This window comes from Tachypleus tridentatus, chromosome 9, assembly GCF_004210375.1.
Source record: "Tachypleus tridentatus isolate NWPU-2018 chromosome 9, ASM421037v1, whole genome shotgun sequence".
Taxonomy (NCBI): domain Eukaryota; kingdom Metazoa; phylum Arthropoda; class Merostomata; order Xiphosura; family Limulidae; genus Tachypleus; species Tachypleus tridentatus.
Window position 1 is genome coordinate 95,082,940 of NC_134833.1, and position 26,755 is coordinate 95,109,694.

Sequence of the window (26,755 nt, forward strand, 5' to 3'; positions counted from 1 at the left end):
AAAGTAAGTTTGAATACAACAAAAGATAAGCATACAATAAATCAATTTTCTTTTTCACACATTTGAACATTCTACTGTGAAATCAGATATCATTTCATTTAACAAGGTAAATTATTGAAACCATACTGGTATATGTAATTGTTTGCTGAAATATAATTTAGCCAAACACATTGAAGACGTCTAAAATACCGTGCTGTATCAGCAACCTAGCATATATACTGAGACAAACTGGTTATGACAGATTGCCGAAATAATGTAAACTTATTCTCATTAATTAGAGACAGTAATTGAAATTTAATTTCCGCTTAAGGAATATATTTGTTTTTATTCATTTATTTTTAAATTAACTGCTACAATCCTATAGGATTCTAACACTTGAAAACTTGTTAAATACGAGAAAATTATTATTATGTTAGTATCATTCTAAATCATTTTTAAATACTCAACTATATAAGTTTCATGCAACTATATCTGTAAATGTGAACTTTTCACTATAGCTGAAATGATTGGCATAATAATAATAGAGTGAAACTTGAAAGCTGAAGTCTAGAAAAATGTATGCATTAAAGCACTTGAAAGCCAAAATTAATCAAGAAAAATAATAAACCATGTAAAATGGACTTCGCAAAACGTACATACTGTTCTTTATAATCCAGAAAGCGCCTTGTAATCTGATTTTGTAAAAGACATTGCAGTTAAGATCGTATGTACAAATTATAAACACGTTCAGGAATTATGAAGGTTGGGATATTTCTCGTCAAAGAATAAGAGTAGGCTAGTAGGCTGAAACATAAGGTCGTCTAGTCGCAAGAAATAAAAAAGCTATTTTGTCATATATGTCTAGAAGACAACAAACAATGACATAAGAAATCATCTAAGCTCCGATTCGCTTTGCACAGAGAATGATAATTTTGTTAGATAGAACTTTACACTGATACACTAGTAGAATGTTCTATGATCACGATAAAAGTTCGTTCATACAATTTAATTTTATGATGTGCTAAAACAAATAATAGTAATAAATCTGTAGATCACTTTTCGAGGCATTTAGAGCACAAGCTTAATATATAGCAGCATATAATGGTGAAGAATATTACAATCGAAACTGTACGAGAATACAACGTAAGGGTATGCTGGTTATAAAACACAGTACTTTTACATCTTATGATTTCATATATACAGTCACTAACACAAAAAATATAATTATATTTTTATTTCCTTTTCTCTTTCTATTTGTATTTACAGATCACACAATAAGCCACACCAAAGACAACCGACTTGTTTCAAGTTTATAAACAAAATAAGTCGAAACAAATCACTTTCCATGTACAATGATGCACTTATGAGAAAACAATAATAAAACTGAAATACAGCGTTTGTGAAGCCGTGCTACGCTTCTTTACATAGCTAATAAAGGAGATGTTAACAATGAAATAAACGCAGTTTAGAAGAACTGAAAGCATTCGTTTCTTGCTGAGTTGAAACAGTTAAAATCCTTTAAAACACACCTGAAATAAGCATATGTTTAGTATTCTCCACTGCAGACTTAATAACAACAAAACATAAAATGTATGAGTGTGGGATTCTTTACCTGAAAAAAAGTATTTGTGATGTACAACATAAAACAAATGAAACACATGAACTGAACACAGCACTAATTTTTATTGTGATACAACACGCAGTGATTTTATTTTGCATGTCAATGAGGCCAGGCATACTCTAGATGTTAGCATATACCAGAACTATAAATCATAGAGTTCACATTTTGTGACACGTTTTTACGAAAACTTCTTCTGAAATTTGGTGTCATAGGTGCAATACAAGAGTTAGGAAGAATATCCGACCAGACGAGAGTAGCCAAGGTGTTAGTGGAAGGTGCTTTTGACTAGCTGCCTTCCCTCAAGTCCATTAGTTCAAAGTTTTTGTTTGTTTACTGTAAACATACACAGCTGCTTAATGGGCTACCTGTGTTGTGCCCACCATGGGTGTCGAAACCAAGTTTTTAGCACAACATGGCTTCAGACTTGTTGTTACACTACCGGAGACCAGTTCAAAGTTAAGGATTGGTACGCGCAGATATACCTAGTGTATCTTTGCGCGTAATTTCGAAAACAACAACGAACACATGACACTGGACCGAATCCGATAATAAAAAAAAGACAGAAATCATAGAAAAATAGTACACACATATATTTGTTACTACACTTTTAAACAACACGAATGCTTGATATAGACTAATATTTGAAAACGAGAAATTCAAGAAAATAATAAAAAAAGAAAATGATACTTTTTTGTTAAGCGTACAACATATAAATTTTATTTTAATACCCAAGCTCTCGAACAGTGAATATCATCACACGCACCCTAATTAGGTTTAAAATAATAATCATTGGTCTTATATGGTTGTTTTTGTTTTTTGACATTATATGTTATAATTAAATTTCTTTCACACAATAACCTTTATAACAAATTCATATAAGAAAATAGAAACGTAGAAGAGGCTATAGGGATTGCTTATTTTGTGTAGTAAACCTTCGCATTAACAAGGTATTCGATCCTTTTCTTTATATATATATACCCAAAATGTCAAATAACTCAAAGGTATGTATGGATGTCGACTTAAATATCTGATGCGTTAAACATGTTAAGTGCTTCCGGTATTTAAGAAAACATTCGGAAAACAGAAACAAATTGTTTGTTTCTTTAGAGTTAAGCGCAAAGCTACACAATGGGTTATCAGTGCTTTGCCCATCAGGGGTATCGAAACCCCATTTTTAGCTGTGTGAGTCCGCAGACATTCCGCTGTGCCACTGGGGACCGAAACGAATTGTACTTAAGCTGAGAAACAAGTTACTGACATTAATTTTTACTGTTCCTTAACTAGCGATCAGACTAAATCGTTTAGCTTCAATATTAAGACTACCTTTAACGATTTGATTCTTACAGGTAATTTGTCATTGAATACCACTAACCTAATTGTTAGGATCCCCGGAATTTTATCATCTCTAAAATTCATAAACCAAATAAACCTGATCGCCCAATTATTTCTGTCAATAACTTCCCCACTGAATTAATTTTGTCTTTCCTTGATGACGTATTTAAGCCAATGATCCCCTGTCTTCCCAGTTATATAAAAGACAAGATACATGGTATCTGAACTTTCAATTCCCTGGTAGTGAATATTATATATTTACCATGGTTTATTTCTAATAAAGCACAAAGCTACACAAAGAGCTATCCGTGCTCTGCCCACCATGGGTGTCGGAACTCGGTTACTAGCGGTGTAAGTCCGCAGATATACCGCTATACCACTGGAAGGCATTTACCATGGACATACAAACACTCTTCATGTCGATTCCCCATAGCGATAGTATGAAAGCCGTCAAATACTGTCTAGATCTGCACTCTTCACTAATCCCCACACGTGTATTGCTCAGCTTATATTAATCATGAACGAATTTTACCCACAAACAAATGATGTTACTATGACTACTGCAAAGGGTCCTTCTTATGCTTTATTGATTGTTGGTTATAAAGAGAATAAGATTTTATCCAGTTATCAAGGAACACTTCTTATTCAATTCATGTATTATACTGGTGACATATAGTTTTTTACGGTTCTTTTCCTCCCACAATCCCGTGATTCCGTTCACATGGACAGTTTCTTCCTACAACTTACACTTTTTTGACATTCTGATTTTCACTGAAAACTGTCATTTATTAACATCAGTCCATTAAAGACCTACTAATGCCCCACGACTCTTTCCATCCACGTCGTATATTTCAGTCACTTTCATATCCTAAGTCTGCGCAGACTCTGTAGTGAACAAATCGATTACGAGTCAAAATCTGAGGATATGAAAATTTTTTATCAGTCGCTCCTACACTAAGAATTTAATAGAAAATGCCGTCCAACACGCCCATTCTGTAGCTCAAAAATACACACTAAAACCCAAATTCAATGCAGAAACTCCCGAATACCACTTATCTATACTTATCAACCTAATACTTGTAGAGTTGTCCAGATCATCAAATAAAACTTCAATATCCTCACTGACGAATCCATAATTTACAAAAAAAAGGAAATTTAAAATGCACACTCATTACTCGCAGATATGATAAAATTATCAAAAACATCATACTTTGTAGTACCATGCAAAAATCTACCCCTAGTGTAAACCCGGATATATGCTGTTGTCACAGAAAGAAATGCGTCACCTGCAACTACGTTAACACCACAACATCCATATCTGGCTCTAAAGAAAAATTCCAAATACATCAGTCATCCAAGTACATATCAACAAGCCTAATATATTGTGTGATCTATAAAAAGAAATGTGGCATGCTAAACATTGGTTAAATGGGTCGCCGTTTAGGAGGTCGTTAACTTGAACATCTCTCTTATATGAGAAATAATGGCGCTACAAAACCAACACCTAGACAGTTTAATAACTCTACAAGTTGTATCTTCGACTTATCCAAACTTGGACTCATATTTACTCCCTCCATTGTAACGCAAAGAGTTCGTTTGTTTATTTGTTTTCTGAATTTCGCGCAATGCTACACGAGGACTATCTGCGCTAGCCGTCCCTAATTTAGCAGTTTAATACTGGAGGGAAGGCAGCTAGTTATCACCACCCACCGTGAACTCGTGGTCTACTCTTTTACCAACAAATAGTGGTATTGACTCTAACTTTGTAGCGAACACGCGACCATCAGATTGCGAGTCGAGCGCCCTAACCACCTGGCCATGGAGGGCCACAACGAAAAGAAAATGCCTGGAAAGACGTGTGATTTTTAAATAGGGCACTATCAATTACTTTGGAATGAATGGTCTTTTTCTTCTAACTTTATCCTTTCCATTTCCTCGCCTTACACTTCTTCACACTGTATATTTGTTTGCATCACATTTTCCTTCAGTGAAGAAATCCGATGAATGGCTACTGCGCTGAACATTGTTAACTAACAAAGTTATTTTAATTTAGTGAGCTGTTCACCATTATGTGTTTGTTTGAAAATAAGTACAAAGTAACACAATGGGCTATCTGTGCTCTGCCCACCAAAGGTATCGAAATCCAGTTTCTAACGCTTTAAGATCGCAGACATACCATTGTGCCACTACGGGGTTTGCACCATTATTATATTTTCTGTTTTACATGTTGTATTATATATAAGGCTTAACAAGTCGTAATGTGTCGGAAAGAGGTCATTTCTTAAAAGATCTATGGTACCCTTTTAATGTTTTTATGCGTAACTGGCATACTCTCTACTAATGTCATATATTTAGAACTAACATAATGTGTTTGAATATATAAATATTACACTATCACACATAAACATTTTCGGAAACTAGAGAAAACCATAAAACTTCTGTAGAAATCTGGTAATTGTAAGAAAACGTGCCAAAGAAAACAGCGAATAATGAGGTTATATGTAGCAAATGTTAAGGAATAGTTCATGTACAAATAATGAAAGTCATCTCTTGTTTTTTTGTTGTTGTTTTTTTCTGTCTTCTTGTCAAAGTCAACTTCATTTCTGATCTGGACTAATAAGTGAGTTTAACAGTATAAAGTATATTTTAATTTAGTTAAATCTGGGTTAATGATCTCACCTGCCAAGTTAAGGTTATGGTTACAAAGGAGAATCCTCCAACTCAAAAAACAAAACAAAAACGAACTGCAATAAACTTGCGCATATCTACTGGTAACAGTAATAACAAACAAAACTCTTAAGTTTGGCAAAGTCTCACAAGCCAATAGTTCATAAACTTACAGTTTTACCCTGAAATCAACAGTTGTTTTCACAATAAAAACGGCCAATATACAGACATATAACAACTAAAACTGCAGAAATTCCATTCGACCGTTCATTCGTTTAGTGTCCAACTGCAGTTCCAATCAAATTTTGTGACTTTGGTCTCTAGAAAAATTGTTCAAGACGAATGCACGTGCATTGGAAAGTCTGTCGAGATGTGCACCCTAAGACTACCTTGACATTTGGAGGAAGATGTTACAATGGGAATTATAATGTTGAGCAACAGTACACAATCATAGCTATTAGCATGAACACGATAGATGATAGTAGTAGTAGTTTCTACGGCAATAATTATAAAAACATTTAGGTATAACTGTTGTTGATAAATTATTACATTTAAATGTTTAAGTCTTACAGTTTATAAAGATAAATATGAGATTGTATGTTTTCTTTAAATACTGCATTTTACTTACAATTATTTTTGAGCTCTTAAGCCTGAAATATTCACTCCAAACTAAACCTAAGACACAATTTGTGCTAATTCATTATCTTCATAAAGCACTGCACGGGCTGACTGTGAAACAACTAACTGTATGGCATATGCACCACGAAAAAGGCTTCGTGATACTAAATATTCTACGAAGTATCCTTGTTTAACGAATGGTAGATACTGTATGTATTATTTGACCTATAGTAATTCCGTGGTAACGTTTCAAACATCACTTAACTGTTACTGCTTTTTCAAATCTCTTCCCTACTGATTGCAAACACCACATGGTCGTCACAGTCTAGGTTGAAAATAGTTTAAATCAACTCAAAAAGTTGTATCCGTGATCATTTGATGTTTTCATCATTTATATATATAGAAAGATTCACATGTACATTTACGTTAGAGATGCATACAGACCTTTCATCGTTTTCACATAATCACCCACTTTTCTGGTTTCCCGAGACGTTTTCTCATATGCTAAAAAAATTGCGTTTTATTAGCGTACCAGTGTACTTTCCAGAAACTGCCAACAAACCAACAGAAATATTAAGACAGTTTACTGTTTTGGGCTCAGCATGTCTGACCTATAGATAACAAGTTAAAATTAATCTGAAATCGTGAAGTGGCGAAGTTGATCGTGTAAGACGAGCAATGTGCTCTGTGTAAACTGGTCAAACACACCATGGGTAAAGGTAAAGAAAGATACGACAGGATTAATTTCTCAAATTTCAATGCACGCCAGAATAGCATTAGAATGACCAAAAAACCCCAGGGACCAGTCTCCAAATTAGAAGGGCGGAGAGAAGGAAGACACAAAGTTGGCAGCCCAGTGATTTACAGCAAGCAAATAAATATTTGCAAAAAAAAAAAAAAATCATGAATGTAAAATTATGTATGCAGGTCTGCAGAAGATCCAAACACTCAGAACTTTAACCTTTGAATTATTTCATTTGCTGGTAATTTCTAGGGGTGGGAGCACAAAGGTGCTATATATCGTAAGATTGGAGATGGTCATCGCGATAACTAGCAGGTAACTCTACTTGGCAAGACCTGTCATTTATTTGAATTTTTATAAAAAAATAACATTCAGTTTTTGAATGAAATATTCGAGACATACACTTTACTCCATATTAAATAAAACGTATTGTTTGAAATCTCTATTAAACAATCCACACATATTGTAGCAGATTTTTATACAGATACTGCTCACGTATACTAGAGCTTTATGAACCAAGTCTGTTGTATTTATAAGCTTTTGTGCTAAAGGAACAGTAGTTGTAGTAACAAACATGATGTCATGGTGCTATAATAGTATTGTGTTTGTGTTAATTTATATCCAAAAAGCAAAGGTATATTAACAAAGGTGCTATATATCGTAAGATTGGAGATGGTCATCGCGATAACTAGCAGGTAACTCTACTTGGCAAGACCTGTCATTTATTTGAATTTTTATAAAAAAATAACATTCAGTTTTTGAATGAAATATTCGACTACACTAATTAAAATTGTCAGCGCATGCGCATTATATGTTGCATTTCTAAGTCCTAATATGAAGTATATTAAATACGAAGTAGTTAGTTTGATGTATCATAAAAAATCTCTTTCCTATGGGTTACATATCCCGCTGTGACATTTGATTTGTCACATCAACAGTTAAGTCGACGTCCTTAAACCGAGTTCGGCAGGTTTTACCTGAAATACTATATACTGTATTTATTTCTTATTTTTGTAACAAGGTGCAAATAAAATAGCTGAATACTTGCCTGGTTATTAACTCTAATTGATTCCGTTTATATTAATAGCTGGACGTGTACTTAGGACTGCATTCGGAAATTAAAACACAAAAAGTTTCCAAAGTTCAAGCGTTTGTTGTCGTTTTAGTAAAATAATAAAAAAAGAAACTTTGCTTCATATATATATATATCATTGCTATGTACATTATGGTGATGTTTAAATCAAAGATTGGATAGAATACGGCTTCTTTTAATAGAAAACAACTAATGTTAGTGTTGTGTAAATTTGTTTCATCTTTCACTCAATGTTTTTGTTTGTTTGTTTTTGGATTTCGCGCAAAGTTACACGAAGGCTATCTGCGCTAGCCGTTCCTAATTTAGCACAAGACCAGATATGACCTAACGGCTACAGTTATTCACTTCTCTATAAATGTAAAAACGGCTCGTTTGGGTTGAGAAAATTTTTTTACGTAGAGGAGTGAACAACGTTTCGACCTTTTTCGGTCATCGTCAGGTTCACAAAGAAAGAAAGAGGTAACTGACCGGAAGCTGACCACATGTTTGAAAGAGGTTGTGTAACTGAGTGTCGGAATCACTGATTATTCACTTCTTTACTTGAATTCAGAAGAGGTAAAGCCTGACTCTGACACTTTAAACTGCCTGAAAATATATTAGCATGTGTTGAAAATATCACATTCTATAAACATTTCTCGGTTGTTGAGTGCGCAGAAAATGAGTCACATCGTAGAAGATGCTCATTTAGGCACACGTTGTATCAAACTGTAATAACTTTGATAGTCTTTGAACTACATTTAAGATAAATGAAAAAAAATTCATTCTTTGAACAATTTATTACGGCATTCGATAATCACAAGGAGGACAATAAGTAAACTAGCACAAGGTTCACCCTCATAATGTACCTGCAACAACAAAAATGTTTTTTGTTTGTTTTCATTTTAAAGAGGAATGTTCCTTGAATATTACAGAATCATGAAATTCAAATTAACAAGAATCATACTGAGCGAACAGCAATAATATGGTAGGTTTGGTTTGTTTTGAATTTCCGGCAAGGGCCATCTGCGCTAGCCGTCCCTAGTTTAGTAGTGTAAAACTAGAGGGAAGGCAACTAGTCCCCACCACCCATTGCCAACTCTTGGGCTACTCTTTTACCAACGAATAGTGGGATTGAACGTAACTTTATAACACCTCCACGGCTGAAAAGGCGATCATATTTGGTGTGACGGGGATTCGAGCCCTCGACCCTTAGATCACGAGTCGAGTGCCTTATCCGCATGCCCATGCCAGGTCGAATACGGTAGAAAAGTAACTTCTTGCACATATGTGTAAGAAAACCTCAGTTTACACCAACAGACACATGAATTTCATTTCCATTTGATAGAAAGGATGGGCACGGAAAGTACTCATTGTACAGTTGACATTCTAGTCTAACAAACTAAATTTTTATCTCTATAGACATGAACACATATTCATTAAGTTCAAGGTAACTATTTTTTATCCTTTACACTTTAAAGCAGCTCATGTTATGAAGTACATAAAAAGTGTTGTTTTACTAGATACTGAAAGACTCTCCATGAGTTAATTATTATAAGAGTAATATACACAACTAAACAAGATTTCGTCTTTCCTTTCATTGACAGGCTATAAACCATACCTTAATAGTCAGTATATAATACATTCCGTTAATTTTACTACTTCAGAGAACGTATTATGTCACTGTCTACACAAAATTTTCCCCGCTTAAAAAAAACAAAACTTATCATAATCACGCATGGGCACCGACAATAATTCTTTTGCCGAAGTAATAACAAAACGTTCTTAGAAAGTGCTAAGTCCGTAACAGTATGTTGAAATCGAAAGATCACTTTATTTTTCAAGCATGTAACAGGACACGCATCAACTGGACGGTAAAAGCATTATGGGAGTCTCAATTTATAGTTTTACATTTGAATTTAAAATTCTGGAAAATAATAACCGTGACCTATTAGTTTTATGTTCGAAGAAACACAAAAAATAAAGAAACAAAACATCCTTCTTCATTTTCACTTTCACGTTGAATACCTATGTAAGTTTAGGTTTAAATCACCGTTAAATAATCGTACGGAGAAAACGTAGATATGGAATCAACAAACCAAAGTAAACTATTTTTTAACTATTCGATTAACAACTGAAACATTTCGTTGATAAATAATAATTAAAATACCTAAGTTCAATATCAAACTACTTACGTCTCACAACAGACAATATTTGAAACACTTCTATAATTAAAGTACAATAACGAAATCTCACAAGAGATAATTTCTTAATTGAATAACAATATACAACGATATAGTATTATGATAAACTTTCAGAACAAAAATAAATTATTAAAACACTTTGCCATTTTTAACAGTTAAAACTTACGGTCCGTTTAGTCGTATCTGTTTTTCTAGCCGAGTTGATGAAAAACATTGAAGAACCTAGCCTATGATAGAAGTCAAACCAACAGTCCAACATACCGAACAGGCGTTACAACTAATTTTTCACTTTGCATATAAGACTAGAACGCTGGTATAAACTTCGAGGACAAGAAACAGTATACTTCTGACATTAATACACACACAGGTCGCATTACTATCACCACATGTGTCAAACGAGGAAAACGGTGGTCTGTTTCTACTAGGTACGTGCTAGCCAAAGTACAGGTGAAAGCACGTTCGCCCTCTCTACATGCGCATGAGCTAAAAAGCTGTAGTAATTTCCGGTGCTTACATATACAAATCATTTTTAACAAACGTGAGGACTTCCTTTACTTTATATATTTAATGTAAATTATATACATGTACATACAACACAATTTAATCAAAACACCTTATATATATATATACACCAGCGCTAATCGAACACTGTTTATTTACCAGTAGTACGTTTGTTTGTTTCTGATTTCGCGCAAAACTACACGAAAGTTATCTGCGCTAGCCGTCTCTAATTAGCAGTGTAAGACTAAAGGAAAGGCAGCTAGTCACCACCACCTACCGCCAATTCTTGGGCTACTCTTTTACCAACGAATAGTGGGATGGACCATGACATAATAACGCCCCCACGGCTGAAAGGCTCAGCATGTTTGGTGTGACGGGGATCCGAACCCGTGACTCTCGGATTACGAGTCAAGCGCCCTAACCACCTAGTAGTACGAGTAACAGTTAATAAAGTCGCATTTATATACACATATATAGATAATATATATATATACACAACTGGAGTCTATGATAAATTCAAACATTTCTAATTGCAACTGCTTTAGGTTATACTGAACAACTGATTAAAAAACTTGGCCAACAGCATATATTATCTATCTTCTACGAAAACTTTTCTCAGGATACATTTGACTACAAGACAAATTCTATGAGAGAAAAAGAAAAACGTTCTTCCAGATCCATGAACAAAAAGATAGAACTAGGAGAGGGTCAATAAATGCATAAATAACTAGCAGTTTGTATGGTTAATTACAGATGAAGCACACTTCTGTATTTTTGATCATTCAAACCACAGAAAATCAGTAATTTCCCAATAATCTCGCCTTTTTTTAGTAAAGTATAATTTCAATCAGTAATTTCCCAATCATCTTGCCTGTTTTAGTAAAGAATAATTTCAATCAGTAATACCCCAATCGTCTCGCCTGTTTTAGTAAAGAATAATTTCAATCAGTAATACCCCAATCATCTTGCCTGTTTTAGTAAAGTGTAATTTCAATCAGTAATTCCCCAATCGTCTCGCCTGTTTTAGTAAAGTATGATTTCAATCAGTAATTCCCCAATCGTCTCGCCATTTTCAGTGAAGTATAATTCTGTGCTTCCTTTACATGCCACTTATACAAGCTGTTTCCTCTATCTTGAACCAGTTTCCTAAGAAAAAGCATTGTCATATTTTTAGTAACAAAAAGGAGAAGTTCAGTACCACCTATACAAGTAAAGCTACTACACTTTGTTTTTCCTACAACTCTGATTTAAAATGCACATAAGGATCTGAAGTAAATTTGTATATGTTTTCAAGCTACTACATTTTTTCATTCGCCGTTGTCCCTTATTTCGAACTACTAATTAGTCAGTAGAATCTACAATCTACCTTAAGTAACTGACTGTCACTCTAATAAACCACCTACGACATTAAAAGTGGAGAATATTTTGTGGTAACGCACGGATTCATACCCAACCTGCCAGCATATAAGTCCAGAAATTTACCACAAGGCCCATGCAATTATTCCTAAAATACTATGTACATGTACGGGGCACTTTTACAATTACAATATTTCTCAACATGATCTCTTCACAAATTTGAAAAGAAAAAACACAAAAACTTATTATTCATATGTTTCTTAAATGAAGCTTATTTAGTATACTGAACTTCACTTTATGACAAAGACGATCCAGGACTCGCGCTAACTAATTCATCCGTTATCAATCATGTTCGGCCCGGCACGGCCAAGTGTGTTAAGGCGTTCGACTCGTAATCCGAGGGTCGCGGGTTCGAATCCCGGTCGCACCAAACATACTCGCCCTCCCAGCCGTGGGGCCGTTATATAGAGACGGTCAATCCGATTCTTCGTTGGTAAAAAGAGTAGCCCAAGAGTTGGCGGTGGGTGGTGATGACTAGCTGCCTTCCCTTTAGTCTTACACTGCTAAATTAGGGACGGCTAGCACAGATAGCCCTCGAGTAGCTTTGTGCAAAATTCCAAACAAACAAACAATCAATCATGTTCATTCTCACGGCCGTAATTCCACAGGTGATGTTAAGTATAATATACACATTTTAAGAGACTTTCCAGAAATAGAAGACTTAAACAATATTTACTTTTAGTACTGACAACATTCGTGAACGATACAAAACTGAATAAAATGATTCTTTCCGACAATCAGCCATTATAAAAGTTCATTCTCTGCATGATATACTATAGAGTTTTAGTTAATAATCACGTGGACATGAAATGTACGTGGTGACATGAAAACATCTTGTAATTAACAGCTATATATATTTTAGTGATCACACAATTGTTCTAATATCATATGTAAAACCGGCAAAATTCGGTAATTTTAACGAAGTACTGTTTCCAACCAAGAGAACTGCACTGAAAGCTTCCAACAGGTGGTAACGCTTTACCTGGTCTGGTTTGTTTTGTTTGTTTGTTTGTTTTGGAATTTCGCACAAAGCTACTCGAGGGCTATCTGTGCTAGCCGTCCCTAATTTAGCAGTGTAAGACTAGAGGGAAGGCATCTAGTCATCACCACCCACCGCCAAATCTTGGGCTACTCTTTTACCAACGAATAGTGGGATTGACCGTCACATTATACACCCCAACGGCTGGGAGGGCGAGCATGTTTAGCGCGACGCGGGCGCGAACCCGCGACCCTCGGATTACGAGTCGCACGCCTTACGCGCTTGGCCATGCCAGGCCCTGGTCTGGTCAAAAAACATTATGTGACAACAGTAAATCTGACATAATTTCACAAGTGAACTGGCCTAGTAGTTAGGACACATTACGTAAAAAAGGGGAGGGGTTATGGTTGTGATTTCCAACGTTCTATGCAAGAATAAATAAATGAAGTCAGAAATCCATTGCGCATCACTTCTCAAATTATTTTTTATGTAGTGCATTGGCCTGATTGTATATGTAACATAATATAAATTCCGAAGACAGATATTATTCATTTTAAAACATTTCCAGCTATAATTCCATGGTTGAATGCTTTCTCTAGTCAAAAAAAAAACTTTTGAAACGAAATCATAAATCCAAAAGCAAATAACGCTCAACATCTTGTTCGTTACAAGAATGTTTGTTTGTGTGTTTTGAATTTCGCACAAAGCTACTCGAGGGCTATCTGTGCTAGCCGTCTCTAATTTAGCAGTGTAAGACAAGAGGGAAGGCAGCTAGTCATCACCACCCACCGCCAACTCTTGGGCTACTCTATTACCAACGAATAGTGAGATTGAGCATAACATTAGAACGCCCCATGGCTAAAAGGACGAGCGTGTTTGGTGTGACGGGTATTCGAGCCCGTAACCCTCGGATTACAAGTCGAACGCCTTAACACGCTTGGCCATGCCGGGCCATACAAGAATATTTAATGATTATTAGGGCCCGGCATGGCCAAACGTCTTAAGGCGTTCGACTCGTAATTCGAGGGTTGCGGGTTCGAATCCTGGTCGCACCAAATATACTCGCCCTTTCAGACGTGGGTGCGTTATAATGTTTCGGTCAATTCCACTATTCGTTGGTAAGAGAGTAGCCCAGGAGTTGGCGGTGGGTGGTGATGACTACCTGCCTTTCCTCTAGTCTTACACTGCTAAATTAGGGACGGGTAGCGCAGTTAGCCCTCGAGTAGCTTTGCGCGAAATTCAAAACAAAGAAACTAATGATTATTGAAGTTAAATTATGCTCTAAACCATGTTCGTTATAAAATCTTCAAATGACTGTCCAAGCAAAATAATACTCCACACCTCGCTTATCATAAAATATTCTAATATTGTTAAAATTAAATAATGCTCTACACCTCGCCTATTATAAAATATTTTAATATTGTTAAAGTTAAATAATGCTCTACAACTCGCTACTCTGTATATGTACGGCACACTTTTTCTATTATCACCTTCCTCTGCGTGATATCTTCACAAACTGAAAAAAAAATTTGTATTCATTTATTTCCGAGAATCTTATAAATATTACGTTCATCCTCCTATCGTACTTTAGAAATATTTCTTATTTGTGTAGAAACGAACTGAACATGTGATAAACATGACATCATATTTGAATTATTAACTGAGCTTAACTGTTGTTTTTTTTTGTTTTTTTTTACATTTAGGCACATTTGTTACACTAGTTGTTACACGTTCCTAGGACGAAAGATGTAAATTTAGTAGCTCAGTTAAAGGGCAGCCCCCTCTATCTATTCTACTTTTTATTATTTATGTTTGATTTTGAAACCCGTACTATGAAATTCGTTTTAAGTAAATCCATCATGTGGTTAAGGTATGTGTTTTGTATAGCAGCATGGCAATGACACTTTAATGGATTTTAAGATACACGTAAATTCAACCAACCCTACAATTCAGTTCACTTCAAAGGTTGGGCAAGACAGTTGTTTGAACTCTTGATGACGAGAAACCCACTTGAAATAAAAAGATATCTCAGAACGGCTGGTATGGGTATTAACACTTTTACTGATAAAGAGAGAACAAAGTTTCAACCTTCCTAAGTCATTTTCAGCTTAACCTGAAGATGACCTAGAAAGGTCGAAACGTTGTTCTCCCCTTATCAGTAAAAGCGTTAATACCCATAGTTTCTTGAACTGCATGTATGTGGCAGTTAAAATGGACAACGGTTTTCTTTCTTCGTTAATTGTAATGCTGTCAAACAGAAGACTGTCTTACCCTTTCTTTTATAAAACGTCTTTTTCATTTTTTTTTCTGTTTTTGTGTACATAATCAAATATAATCGCACTAACCAAAATGATTTAATGTCATAATTTAATTTATTAAAACGTTTGTGACAGTGTTTGTTTGTTTTTAATTTTGCGCAAAGCGACACGAGGGCTATCTGCGCTAGCCATCCCTAATTTAGCAGTGTAAGACTAGAGGGAAGGCAGCTAGTCATCACCACCCACTGCCAATTCTTGGGCTACTCTTTCACCGACGAATAGTGGGATTAACTATTACTTTATAACGTCCCCACGGCTGAAAGGACGAGCATGTTTGGTGTGACGGGGATTCGAACCCGTAACCCTCGGATTACAAGTCAAGTGTCTTAACCACCTGGCCTTGCCGGGCATTGTGATAGTGAATCATAGTGATGACGGTTTAAAATGTTTCAATATTCGCGATTGGTAACTAAAATGTTTTGGTTATTTTCAAAACATCAAATAAAATATGAAAAAGCTGTCGCCATCTATTGACAACATCTAAGAGCTTTTATATTTTGTTTAATCTATATATGTACACTTGTAAAAGACTGCCTGCCTGCACGCAAATCTTTTCTCACAATTTTGATCCGGTTTGGAAACTTCGCACGAGTTTTCAAAATCATAAGGGGAAGTTCGTCATAAAGTTTCATTACGATTAGGTCTATTATGAAAAGTTTATTTAGCATATGTGTCCACTTTTTTATGTAATAAGTCAATAACAGCTTTGTATCTCACAATTTGAAAGATGTGATGAAATAGGACTATGCTAAAAATTAGAAAATAATAGGACCTTGTTTTATAACATTTTTTTTCCATAAATCGATTCCTTATTGGAAAAGCGTCACTTCTTTCTTTTTTAATAATATATATTTATTATTATCATCGATTTTTTTTTCTAAGAAAACTTCTAAAACTGTGGTAAAATGAGTTTAATGCAGAATTTTAAAGTAAGTCCTCCAACTGAAGAATCATTGTGACATTTCAAAAATAAAGTGACTTTTATCAACTGGAAAATCCAAGCGTACGTTATGAATAGAATTGTTCTGTGATTGAAGGAATCGCAAATTTGTTGCATACAAATTTGCAGGAATTTTGTAATAACCAAATAATCTCATTAGTATCACAGTAGGCCCGGCATGGCCAAGCATGTTAAGGCGTGCGACTCGTAATCTGAGGGTCGCGGGTTCGCATCCCCGTCGAGCCAAACATGCTCGCCCTTTCAGCCGTTGGGTCATTATAATGTGACTGTCAATCCCACTATTCGTTGGTAAAAGGGTAGCCCAAGAGTTGGCGGTGGGTGGTGATGACTAGCTGCCATCCCTCTAGTCTTACACTGCTAAATTAGAGACGGCTAGCACAGATAGCCCTCGAGTATCTTTGTGCGAAATTCAAAACAAGTACCACAGTATATTTTTACTTCTGCACGATAACAAAGTGATAAAAACATCGAAAATCACGATGCCAAAATTGCCCAACAGAAAAGCGACTTATCACGGAGAAAATCTGAAATACTGAGAAAGAAAATAAAACGTCAGGATGTAAGTTATAGAAGGAAAGAACAAGAAAGAGATAGGCTTGCTCATCAAGTTTTGAGTTAAAATCCAGTGAGAAGCCAGGAACAGACCCGAAATATAAAATCACAATGCCACCTGCAGGAACTAGCACAAACAGCTGCCTGTATGAGGGCGTTTCTGCGATTTTTTAAATAAAATATTTTAATTGTAAAAACAAAAGGTATCAAACAAATTCAACGTTTAATCATGTCAATTAGATTTTAAAAGCATTCAAAATTTAACTAAATAAATTACATAGATATTTACTACATTGAATTTCGTTGTATTTTTAGAGTGAGCTATCAATTTTTGTTTGTTTTGAATTTCGTGCAAAGCTGCACGAGGGCTATCTGCGCTAGCCGTCCCTAATTTAGCAGTGTAAGAGTAGAGGGAAAGCAGCTAGTCATCACCACCCACTGCCAACTCTTGGACTACTCTATTACCAACGAATAGTGAGATTGAGCATAACATTATAACGTCCCATGGCTAAAAGGACGAGCACGTTTGGCATGACGGGAATTCGAACCCGCGACCTCGGATTACGTACGAGTCGAATGCCTTAACCTCCTGGCTATGCCTGACCGTGAGCTATTGGTCCTTTTACCAAACCCTTCATTGGGAAACGCAACAATATTTCTTGTAGTTTACGTACGTGTTAAAATGTTAAATTCAAATTATTACAATTATTTACTCTTTTTTAAAAGAAAATTAAACAATTTTCTTACGGTAAACAAGAAACAAATGCAGTCTTTCCTGCAGTTACGTAATAATATAAATGAAATATCTGCTATTAAAAATATAACCTTCAAAATCATTTAAGCACACCAAACGTTTCGAATAAAAAGTAAAACATGTTCAACCACAACGAACTCTATGGGAGTTGAGCATATGCAATCAAAGGTATAAAAGATTCAAGTAAACGGCAAAACTATCAACAAAAACATTGGTATAATAATGTAGTATAGGGTGCACTATGTTTTTCACCACTTCACTTAAAATAGGAAAAACTTTCAACATTATAGTTTTTTCATCGTTACACGGTTGAAAACAGAAAAGCACTCAAATGAGTTACTAACTTTTACTTTCTTTAAGTGACGAACTAGGTTAAGTGGGGACCACAGCCTACTTATATGGTTCTTTTACTAGGATAGCAAAGTTGTTTTTAATTACTGAGGTAAGATTTTCTTGCAAGTGAATCTGATGACAGTTGGAAATGTAATCACTTCAGAATGTCCATGCCCCTTAGCCAGCTGATCTAACAAGAACCAATCACTGCTCATCTGCACTCACTGCCAATTCTTGTGGTACTCTTTTACCAATGAATATTGAAATTGACTGTCTCGTTATAATGCCCTTATGACTGAAAAAGCAAACATGTTTAGTGAGACAGGGATTCGAACCTGCAATTTTCAGATTACAAGTCAAGCACTCCCCCCTTTTTTTTTCTTTTAACCACCTATTCATGTCAAGTTAGCAGGAGCTTGGGAGTTTACCTATACATTTAAAGCAATGTTTCAGTTTTGGAGGGCAGATTTTGACACGTTTCACATATACTTTATAAATGTAGCACGATTATTAATTTCACTTCACTTCATTATAACAGCTCCTAAAGCTTTCTCATTCAATCTTCATGCCTAGTGTTTGTTCTTTCTCTTAAGAGTATTTTGTAGGAACTCTTGGTTTCTGCTGAGTTACAGTTAACTTTTATTTTTCATTTAGAAGACAGCCCATCTGACTCCCAAGTATACCTCTTTTCTTTTCTTCTTAAATTCATTGGCCTCAAAAAAGTGAAAGCAGAATTTCTACTTGGTAGTGTGTAGCAGTTACACCACACATAGAATCTAAAGAGGTTTTTGTTTTGTCGTAAAATGCAAGTTTTAACCTTAAAATTTCACTGAGGATATTCTTAGATACTGTTTTTACTTACATTTAAAATATAAATTGATAGGTTAGTCCCATATTTCATTGAAGTTTTCATAGCTCTTATTAATTATGCACATATACTCAGAATAATTTACCCAATCCCTTAATTATGTTATTGCATTGTTTATTTTGCATTTTAAACTGTGAAAGTGTTAATAAATGTTTGTTAATTGTATGAATCTGTGTCCAGTCTCATTCCTTGAGACCTGTCTGTCCCAACTTGCCTTGAAATATGCACCCAAGATCTAAGAACCTTCAGTTGTCAGAGACCCTAACTTCATTGCATTGCTGACTACCTGAGAGATACCACAATATTAACATCAGTGCTGCAACACATTAAATTACTAATTTCTTTGCCAAGTGATAAATACATAATGTTAAGTGGATGTTCATTATTCTTTAATTAATACTGAGTCAAGCATGCCTGGACTGTGAATATCAGAGTCCAAGTTTCACGTACGCTTGCAGCTAATATGATCTCTGAACTATGAAGAAATGAATGTCATAAAAAGAGATGAACAAAACACACTATTCAGTCAAATAAGTTTAGCCCAACAGCTGAGAATTAGGATAGACTATGATAATGAGAGGTTAAACATTGTGACTTGTTTTGCATGAAAATTTTAATACTAAAGCTAGCTTGATTAATACCAACTTAAGCTCCCTTGAGCTTCAATTGCACAACTTCCTCAATGTTTCTCCTTTTTCTTTTCTATTTCTTTATTATAAAAGTATTTTTTGCATTACTTCAATCTATATTATGCTCCTTTCTCTGACAGGATTAGCTGTTGCTGATATGCTTTTAGCAAAATTCAAGTCTTGCATTCACAAAGTATGCTGTGCATAGAGTAAGCTTTTTGTGAGAAATTTCAGAAATTGCAACTTTAATCTAGTAAGTATATCACATAAGATAGGAGATGTTTTTAAACTATTGCAAAGTTGAATTTATGTAATATTCCTATAAGTTTTATCCCAAGATTCATTATATCAGCAAAGAAGTATTTTCCCTTTCATTATAATTGTTGGTTAAGGCATATGATTTATACATATTAGAGATTTCTATTATATTATCTGTATCATAGTTTTGGGGATAACTAATGTTTCTGAAAACATTTTCAATTATTAATAATAACTTCTGAATTATAGTCAAATAGAGTAAATAATAACATGTCACCCATTATATCTGTTGGTATTATATTCAGTTCAGACAAAATACTTCACACAATTCTGAGATTAGTGTTTGAGACACTGTTTATATTATTTTAATATTCATATTAATCTTAAAAGTATAATGAAAACATACACAGCCTCTACATCTACACGTTTGAACAATTATAACACTGACATAGAGCAGATGCATGCATGAAAATTTGGATATTTATCAGTTTGAGTTAATTTGTAATTAACTTGCACTAGCAAGAACCAGAAATATACTATTATTATTATAAAGTTTTTGATCAAAAAAACTATTTTCTTTGATTCATGAAACCTTTTATAAGATATTCCTGAGATTTTTTAGAAAGTTGTTTTATATTTTCTTTGCTAATCGAACAGAACATAAAATTACAATCAAGGAGTGAGGTCAAAGGCCCTTTTTTCCACCGATTAGGCCAACCCTTTTAATATCATTCCTTGATAAACAATAGTTAGTCTTACAGTCTTCATTCTCACAAGATAGATTACCTCAACAGTAAATGCTGAATATTTTTTAAAAGGTCTCCTCTTTGCAGAAGCTGGGAGCTGTTTGATACAAAGAAAGCACCTGGAATTCAAACATCAAATTGCTTTCATTATCACTACATGACCTACATTACCTGATAGCACTGTTCAGCTATCAGCTTTAGTTAACATTATACTTTAGCCAACAAAAAACATTTTTGTTCTGTCTGGTTTAACCCACGCTCAAGATGCACATTAAAATATCTTTGCTGGCAGAGGACATAATCTAACAAAAGAATAAAGGGCTGATGTAACTAGAGCCAGATAATATTAATCACCCTGAGCCACATGTGGTTGCCATGACAGGATGGAAAATAAGTAGTTAATAGCTTATAAAAAAACAACAATACTACATCACAACAAATAAATACTGTGAACTTGCATATTACACATCTATCATTATGCAAAGATCCTGTTTGTCACTCTTACTCTACTAAATGAATTTCAAATCATATTAAATATGTGATTTAACTTATAACTAAACTCATTATATCATTATTTATGATGGAGATGATAATAAAAGTATATGATTACCATAATTTACAATATACAGTAGTTTGAAATACTGTGGTGCCCAACTGAAAGTATTAAATACAAATATAATTACACCCAAACTCTTGCAGTTTTAAATCAACAAGATTCTGTCAAAAACATACCATGGAAGAACTTATATTATTGCTCTTTAATAATGTTCTAATACTTAATCATAATTCACCCTTCAGCTGTGGTTCATAACGTGTGAAATAGAATAATCCAAAACTGTACAACTATAGAGCCTTGGTATACAGTTAAAACATATGCACTACTTACTAACACTTTAGTGCATAATTTGATTTATTCTGAGTATCATACTCTGCCTTCATGGTGCATACGACTTCATGAAATTTATATATTTTGTATATGTAATAACTATTTTTTTTGAAAGTCTATGAACAAATAAAACCTATAAAGTAATTTTATTTATACTGTGTTCACAGTACTTATAAATTTACTGTCCAATAATTTTCTTAACTCTCTTTGTAAAGTTAAAGTGCACTCATTGACATAATTTAAAAATATATGTATGTTAACAAACCACATACACATGAAATGTTTGAATGGATTAGTCTACAAATTAAAAGTAATTGCAGCTCAAGGAATATATGTGAGTGTGATATTTCTGTATAATCCATTAATACAATAAACATTTTCTCTTTAGTTTCAAGTTTAGAAAATGTAAAAAAGATCAAAATATTTAAGAGAACATGTTGCACATTCTCATTCACAATCAACAGAATTGTTTGATTGTAAAATAAGTAAAATAAATTTTAAATGATTCATTAGACTAAGAGGATAGAGGAAGATCACATTATGGAATTATAGAGAATCTATTTAATGTAGTAACAGTTTACGGTTACCATGAGTTCACAATTTTTAGGGCAAGTCCCTTAATGAGAAATGTTGTCTTCAGGAGAAAAACACCCCTGTAAGTGATAAGTGTCACAATTTTATTTAATTGTTTCAAATTTCCATTTAATTTCTTATATTTATTATGAAATCTGAAAGAGAAATTTATTAGTAATGAACATTCACTGAATGTTTATTTCTAATGAATTATTCAGCCAGTTTTATTGTCATTATTAGTTTAAATATGGTACTCTCATATCATAATATGATATACTCTCCACAGGTAAGACTTTCAATATGTCACAAACATTTTTAGGTTTGATTTTTTATAAAAATAAAACAGATGAATATATCACATATATACAACTAACAATAACACCAATATAGAAAGCTTCTCCTATATAGTCCATATATAAAACTATGTCAATTACATGTACAAAATTTCTATAAAAGCATTTCTAATTTTGGTTTACAAACTGTAGTCACCTTCTAATTGTTATCCTATTATTATATTCTCTTGATGGTTTAAGTGTTGGTAGAAAATTTATTTATCAATATTCTACATTTAGGTTGCTAAGATAGTGGAAAATTCAAGTTATATAAAATTTAAAAATATCCACTGTAGATATCACTGACATTATTTGGCCTAAAAGTGGCATTTAAGTATATATTACTGTATTTTTTAACATGTTGGTTGACTTAAACAGTACATAATTATTCATAGAGTCATAATGTCCCAACATATGTTTTTAATAAATAAATTATAATTTATATTTGTAAATCGTACTGATAGTATAATACTTGATATTAATAAACTTGCATGTTACTTTCAAAATAATAATGTTATCAGTAAACGATCAATTATATTTACCGTAAAGAATAAAATAAACTTACCATACTTAGTGCTAACTTCTCATTCTATAAACATATCCTATAAATCTGACCTACGGCGTACAGGCTAGACTAAATTTATTATTGCAAATAACAGATGTTGCTAGGCGGCCAGTATTGCCCTCTGTTAGAAGAAATTTTGAGAATCAAATTATTTATTTAAATAGTACTAGAGTAATGCCCTTTTAAACCTAGAGTTTATATGTTAACTTGTACAGTAATTTTCTTTATATATAAAACAGTTTGTGAGCTTTCGCTTGAAATAGATTGTATACAGTATGTTTAGCTCAAGATAAACCTGTCGTTTCATTCATAATGTTAAGAAAACAGTTTCAAAACATTCTGTGAAAGATTCAAATAAAAAACTCTATAACGTGCCTTCCAGTAGGAAAGTGGTAAGCCTTCGGATTTACAATGCTAAAATTAGAGGCTCGACTCCCCTCAGTGGACATAGCAAATAACCTCATGTAATTTTATTATAAGAAAATACACACTATAACGTTAAGCGATTTCGAAATGTAAAGTTTTTCTCATCCGCGACAAACTAGTGTTTATAATTTTGTAACTCCAAACTCATCAATCACTTACACAAAAGAAAACCCAAATTGTCAGAATTTGAAAAAAAAATCAAAGCTGTAATTATTTTTCAAATTTGCAGAATATTTATTTTTTGGTTTCAGAATAACTTATTTATGTCAATGTTCGTAAAATACATAATTCTAATGATTCATTTTTAAGTTCGAAAATATATGTATAAATATACAAAATAATGTAGTCAAAATAACATTGTTAGCGAGGCTAAGAATGTTTTTTGTTTTTTTTTCTAATAAGCACTAGCATAATTAACTCCTAGAGCTTAAAGCCACAAATGAAAAACTTTTATAGATCCTACTATTTTTGCAGAATTCCACGCTTAGCTCTGTAATTTTCCAATGGTCCAGAGAAGTGTATGAAACCACAAGCAGTCATTTCAAGATATTCCCCACAACATCTCAAAATAACAATATTTTCTATTTTTGAAAATATATATTATTTTAAAAACATAAATAAAAGGTTTTCCTTTTTTAAATATAAGAATAAAATTATTCAATTCTATAGATTCTGAGTTATTTATAGTGTAATTTACCCGGTAAGGAAAAACACCCGTCTGTTTAATTATTCGAATTTTCGATTACAGTTTGTTTTAGAGCAGTGCCACTTTGGGCTATCTTCTGTGGCCACCACGGGGAATCGAACCCCGGTTTTAGCGTTATAAGTCCGTAAACTTGGCGGTTCCCCTTTCGGTTTCATTATAATTTTGTTAAAATTCCGTTTTTCACTTGATGATGACCAGCTTAATTTTGAAATATTTTTGTTTTATTAATGAATGGGCTATATTAGTTCCTGAACATTTGTAGCTTTATACAGAAAGTTTCTACTTCTGAAAAAAAAAAAAGGCTTTATAACTTATTTTATTATTACTTTTTTATTTTTTTATCTTTTCAACTTGAATGGTGTAAGTATATAGAGTACTTTTTATGTCTAGAAAGTTTTGCAATTTGGAACATTATAAATTCGGTCGAAATTGTGTACTAAATTCTACACGAATTATTACTTTCCATAGTAGGATCTATGCAGTCACAGAAGTTATGTACGGTTTATTTGGGCTCTTGTATTGCGTCCTAAATACATTACCTTGCACCCTAAGAACAATCTTGCAGCTGTTAAGTGAAACAAATAGACTTCTGGGCTCTTGTGATCCAGTTAAAAACATAAACAGATAACATGAAAACGTAAATTTGTTCAGTAGCTTAAAAACTCAAACCTTGTGTTTTTTATTTGTAAAACATGTTTTATATGTTAGCTACTGCATACCATTCCTTATAAAGTGTACCTGTACTTACCAGGAAGTAATTTGCAATATTTTGTTTTTAAAATAAAACAGAATCTTTTCGCTGAAAATATAATATGTGGTTATCAATTTTATATATTTTTAATACTAACATCTGATGTATAAGTATAATTACTTATAATCATGCTTCACAAACTTGGAAAAGGAGTTTACCTTATAACAGTTTTTGTCGTAACAAATGGCTTACATACTTAATGTTCTGACCACTAACACATTTATTGTACACCAGCTGGTCTGATAAACTCTGAAACAAGTGAAACGCGTCGTTTACAATACGTGTGATGAAATAATGTAGTTCAAATACTATTTTAATACAATATTCTAATTTTTAACAATCGCTAGGGAACTAAATAAAGAATACAGTGTTAAAAATATAATAGGTCTAATACTAATGCTTGAGAACAAATTAATTTTTGTTTGTAATTCCGTTGTTGATCTTTTTGTTCCATTTAAACTTTTAATAAATTTCCAGCAAGGTTTCATTCTCACTTCAAACATTTATCATCATCTTGAAGTTTAACCTTGTGCCAACAATTTGACCTAGTGGACAATTGAGTAATTCAATATGCCAAAATCAAGGCTTGGAAGAGAAGCATCACTAATAATCTAACTACTACCATTGATGAATTATGTCATCTGCACATTAACCATACCATACAAAGGCTTTACTGATCATGAAGACATACTGGTAAATAAGTTTCGTCGAGAGGCTTCCTGGTGAGACAATGATCAAGGAACTATCTGGATATAACGGATATCTTCTACATGACTGAAATAGTTTCTATTGTAACCATGTATGAAGTGCCACCTTAAAGCCAGTTGTTAAAGAGGAATAACCCTGTAGCAACATGTCAAACAGTGGTTTTTGAGCACCACTGATTGTTTTTCAGGTCCTTCAAGGCCTAAATGACCTAAAATCAAAATATCTACCAAGTAAATTGATTTATTGATGCATAACTAGACGCTGATTGCTACAATACCTATCTAATGCACGAGACTTTACTGGAGATGGACAATTATATTTTTCTCATACACTACTTAGTAATAAGCTGGAATTATTTTATAATACTTAGGTCTCACTCTTTTTATATGGGGCTGTGAGTAACAGTACTAAAGTAATTTAAGCCTTTTTTGTCTGTTCACTGCACTACGATTACCCCACGTTCATGTATTGGTGTTTGTTTGATTACACAATTTTTACAATGATATATATCTAAGCCACACTGATATGCGTCAACTTGACATCTAGCTGCTACTCTTAACATTAACAACTGGATATACAGTTGATGTATTACATATTGGGATTCATATATTGTGTCAACTGGGCTTCTATAGTTAAAACCAAGCTCTTGTTTCTCTGACAGCGAGACACTTAGAAAGCATACTAAAGTTGACAAATACATTTATATTACTACGCATTTGTCTACTACAATTATTTTTCCAACAACACATCCACATGAGCATACTGATTTTTTCACATGCATATTCCTTTCACAATTAGGACATACTGTTTGAAAACGTGGAGCAGGGTTACTGTCATTGTTTCCACAATAAAGGAGCAGCATAACAATAAAACATCATCATCAATAAAGCACTCATTGCCATTATATTCCGTGTACTTTACCATGTGAGTGGCACACAATGAGGATCAGTAGCCATGTCACCATGCTTTCAAGTGCCAAAGTTTAAGGAAACTCTAAAGCCTTCTATAGCAACCTGCCATTGCTCAATAGAAATCATCCTTCCACGATGTGACATCTGCACATACATGCATGAATTTTGGTAATTATATATGGCTGTCTATACATATATACCTTTGTTATACATGTACTTTACAATACAAAATCCTGTTTATGTTAGCACTAGGCACAAGCAAGTTAATACCATACTTCAATGGTGAGTAACAGTTAAAACTTGGAATATTTTGAATAAGATCTACCAAAACTACTTATAAAGCTTTTATA

The 26,755-nt window shown here is 33.6% G+C and overlaps 1 protein-coding gene across 3 annotated transcripts in view; it reads right to left on the minus strand.

Annotated features, from left to right (window-relative positions):
• LOC143225799 (serine/threonine-protein kinase tricornered-like) overlaps nucleotides 1-23,041 on the minus strand; it is a 65,465-nt gene extending 42,424 nt beyond the window's left edge. The window contains exon 1 of one of the 3 annotated variants that reach the window (XM_076455824.1): nucleotides 22,904-23,041. In XM_076455824.1, coding sequence (XP_076311939.1) covers nucleotides 22,904-22,906 — 3 coding nt within the window. In that variant the 5' untranslated portion in view covers nucleotides 22,907-23,041. Of the gene's footprint in view, nucleotides 1-10,398; nucleotides 10,644-11,010; nucleotides 11,158-22,903 lie in introns of those variants that run through there. The other 2 variants (XM_076455826.1, XM_076455823.1) reach the window with 2 other exon arrangements.
• Between the last annotated feature and the right edge of the window lie 3,714 nt (nucleotides 23,042-26,755).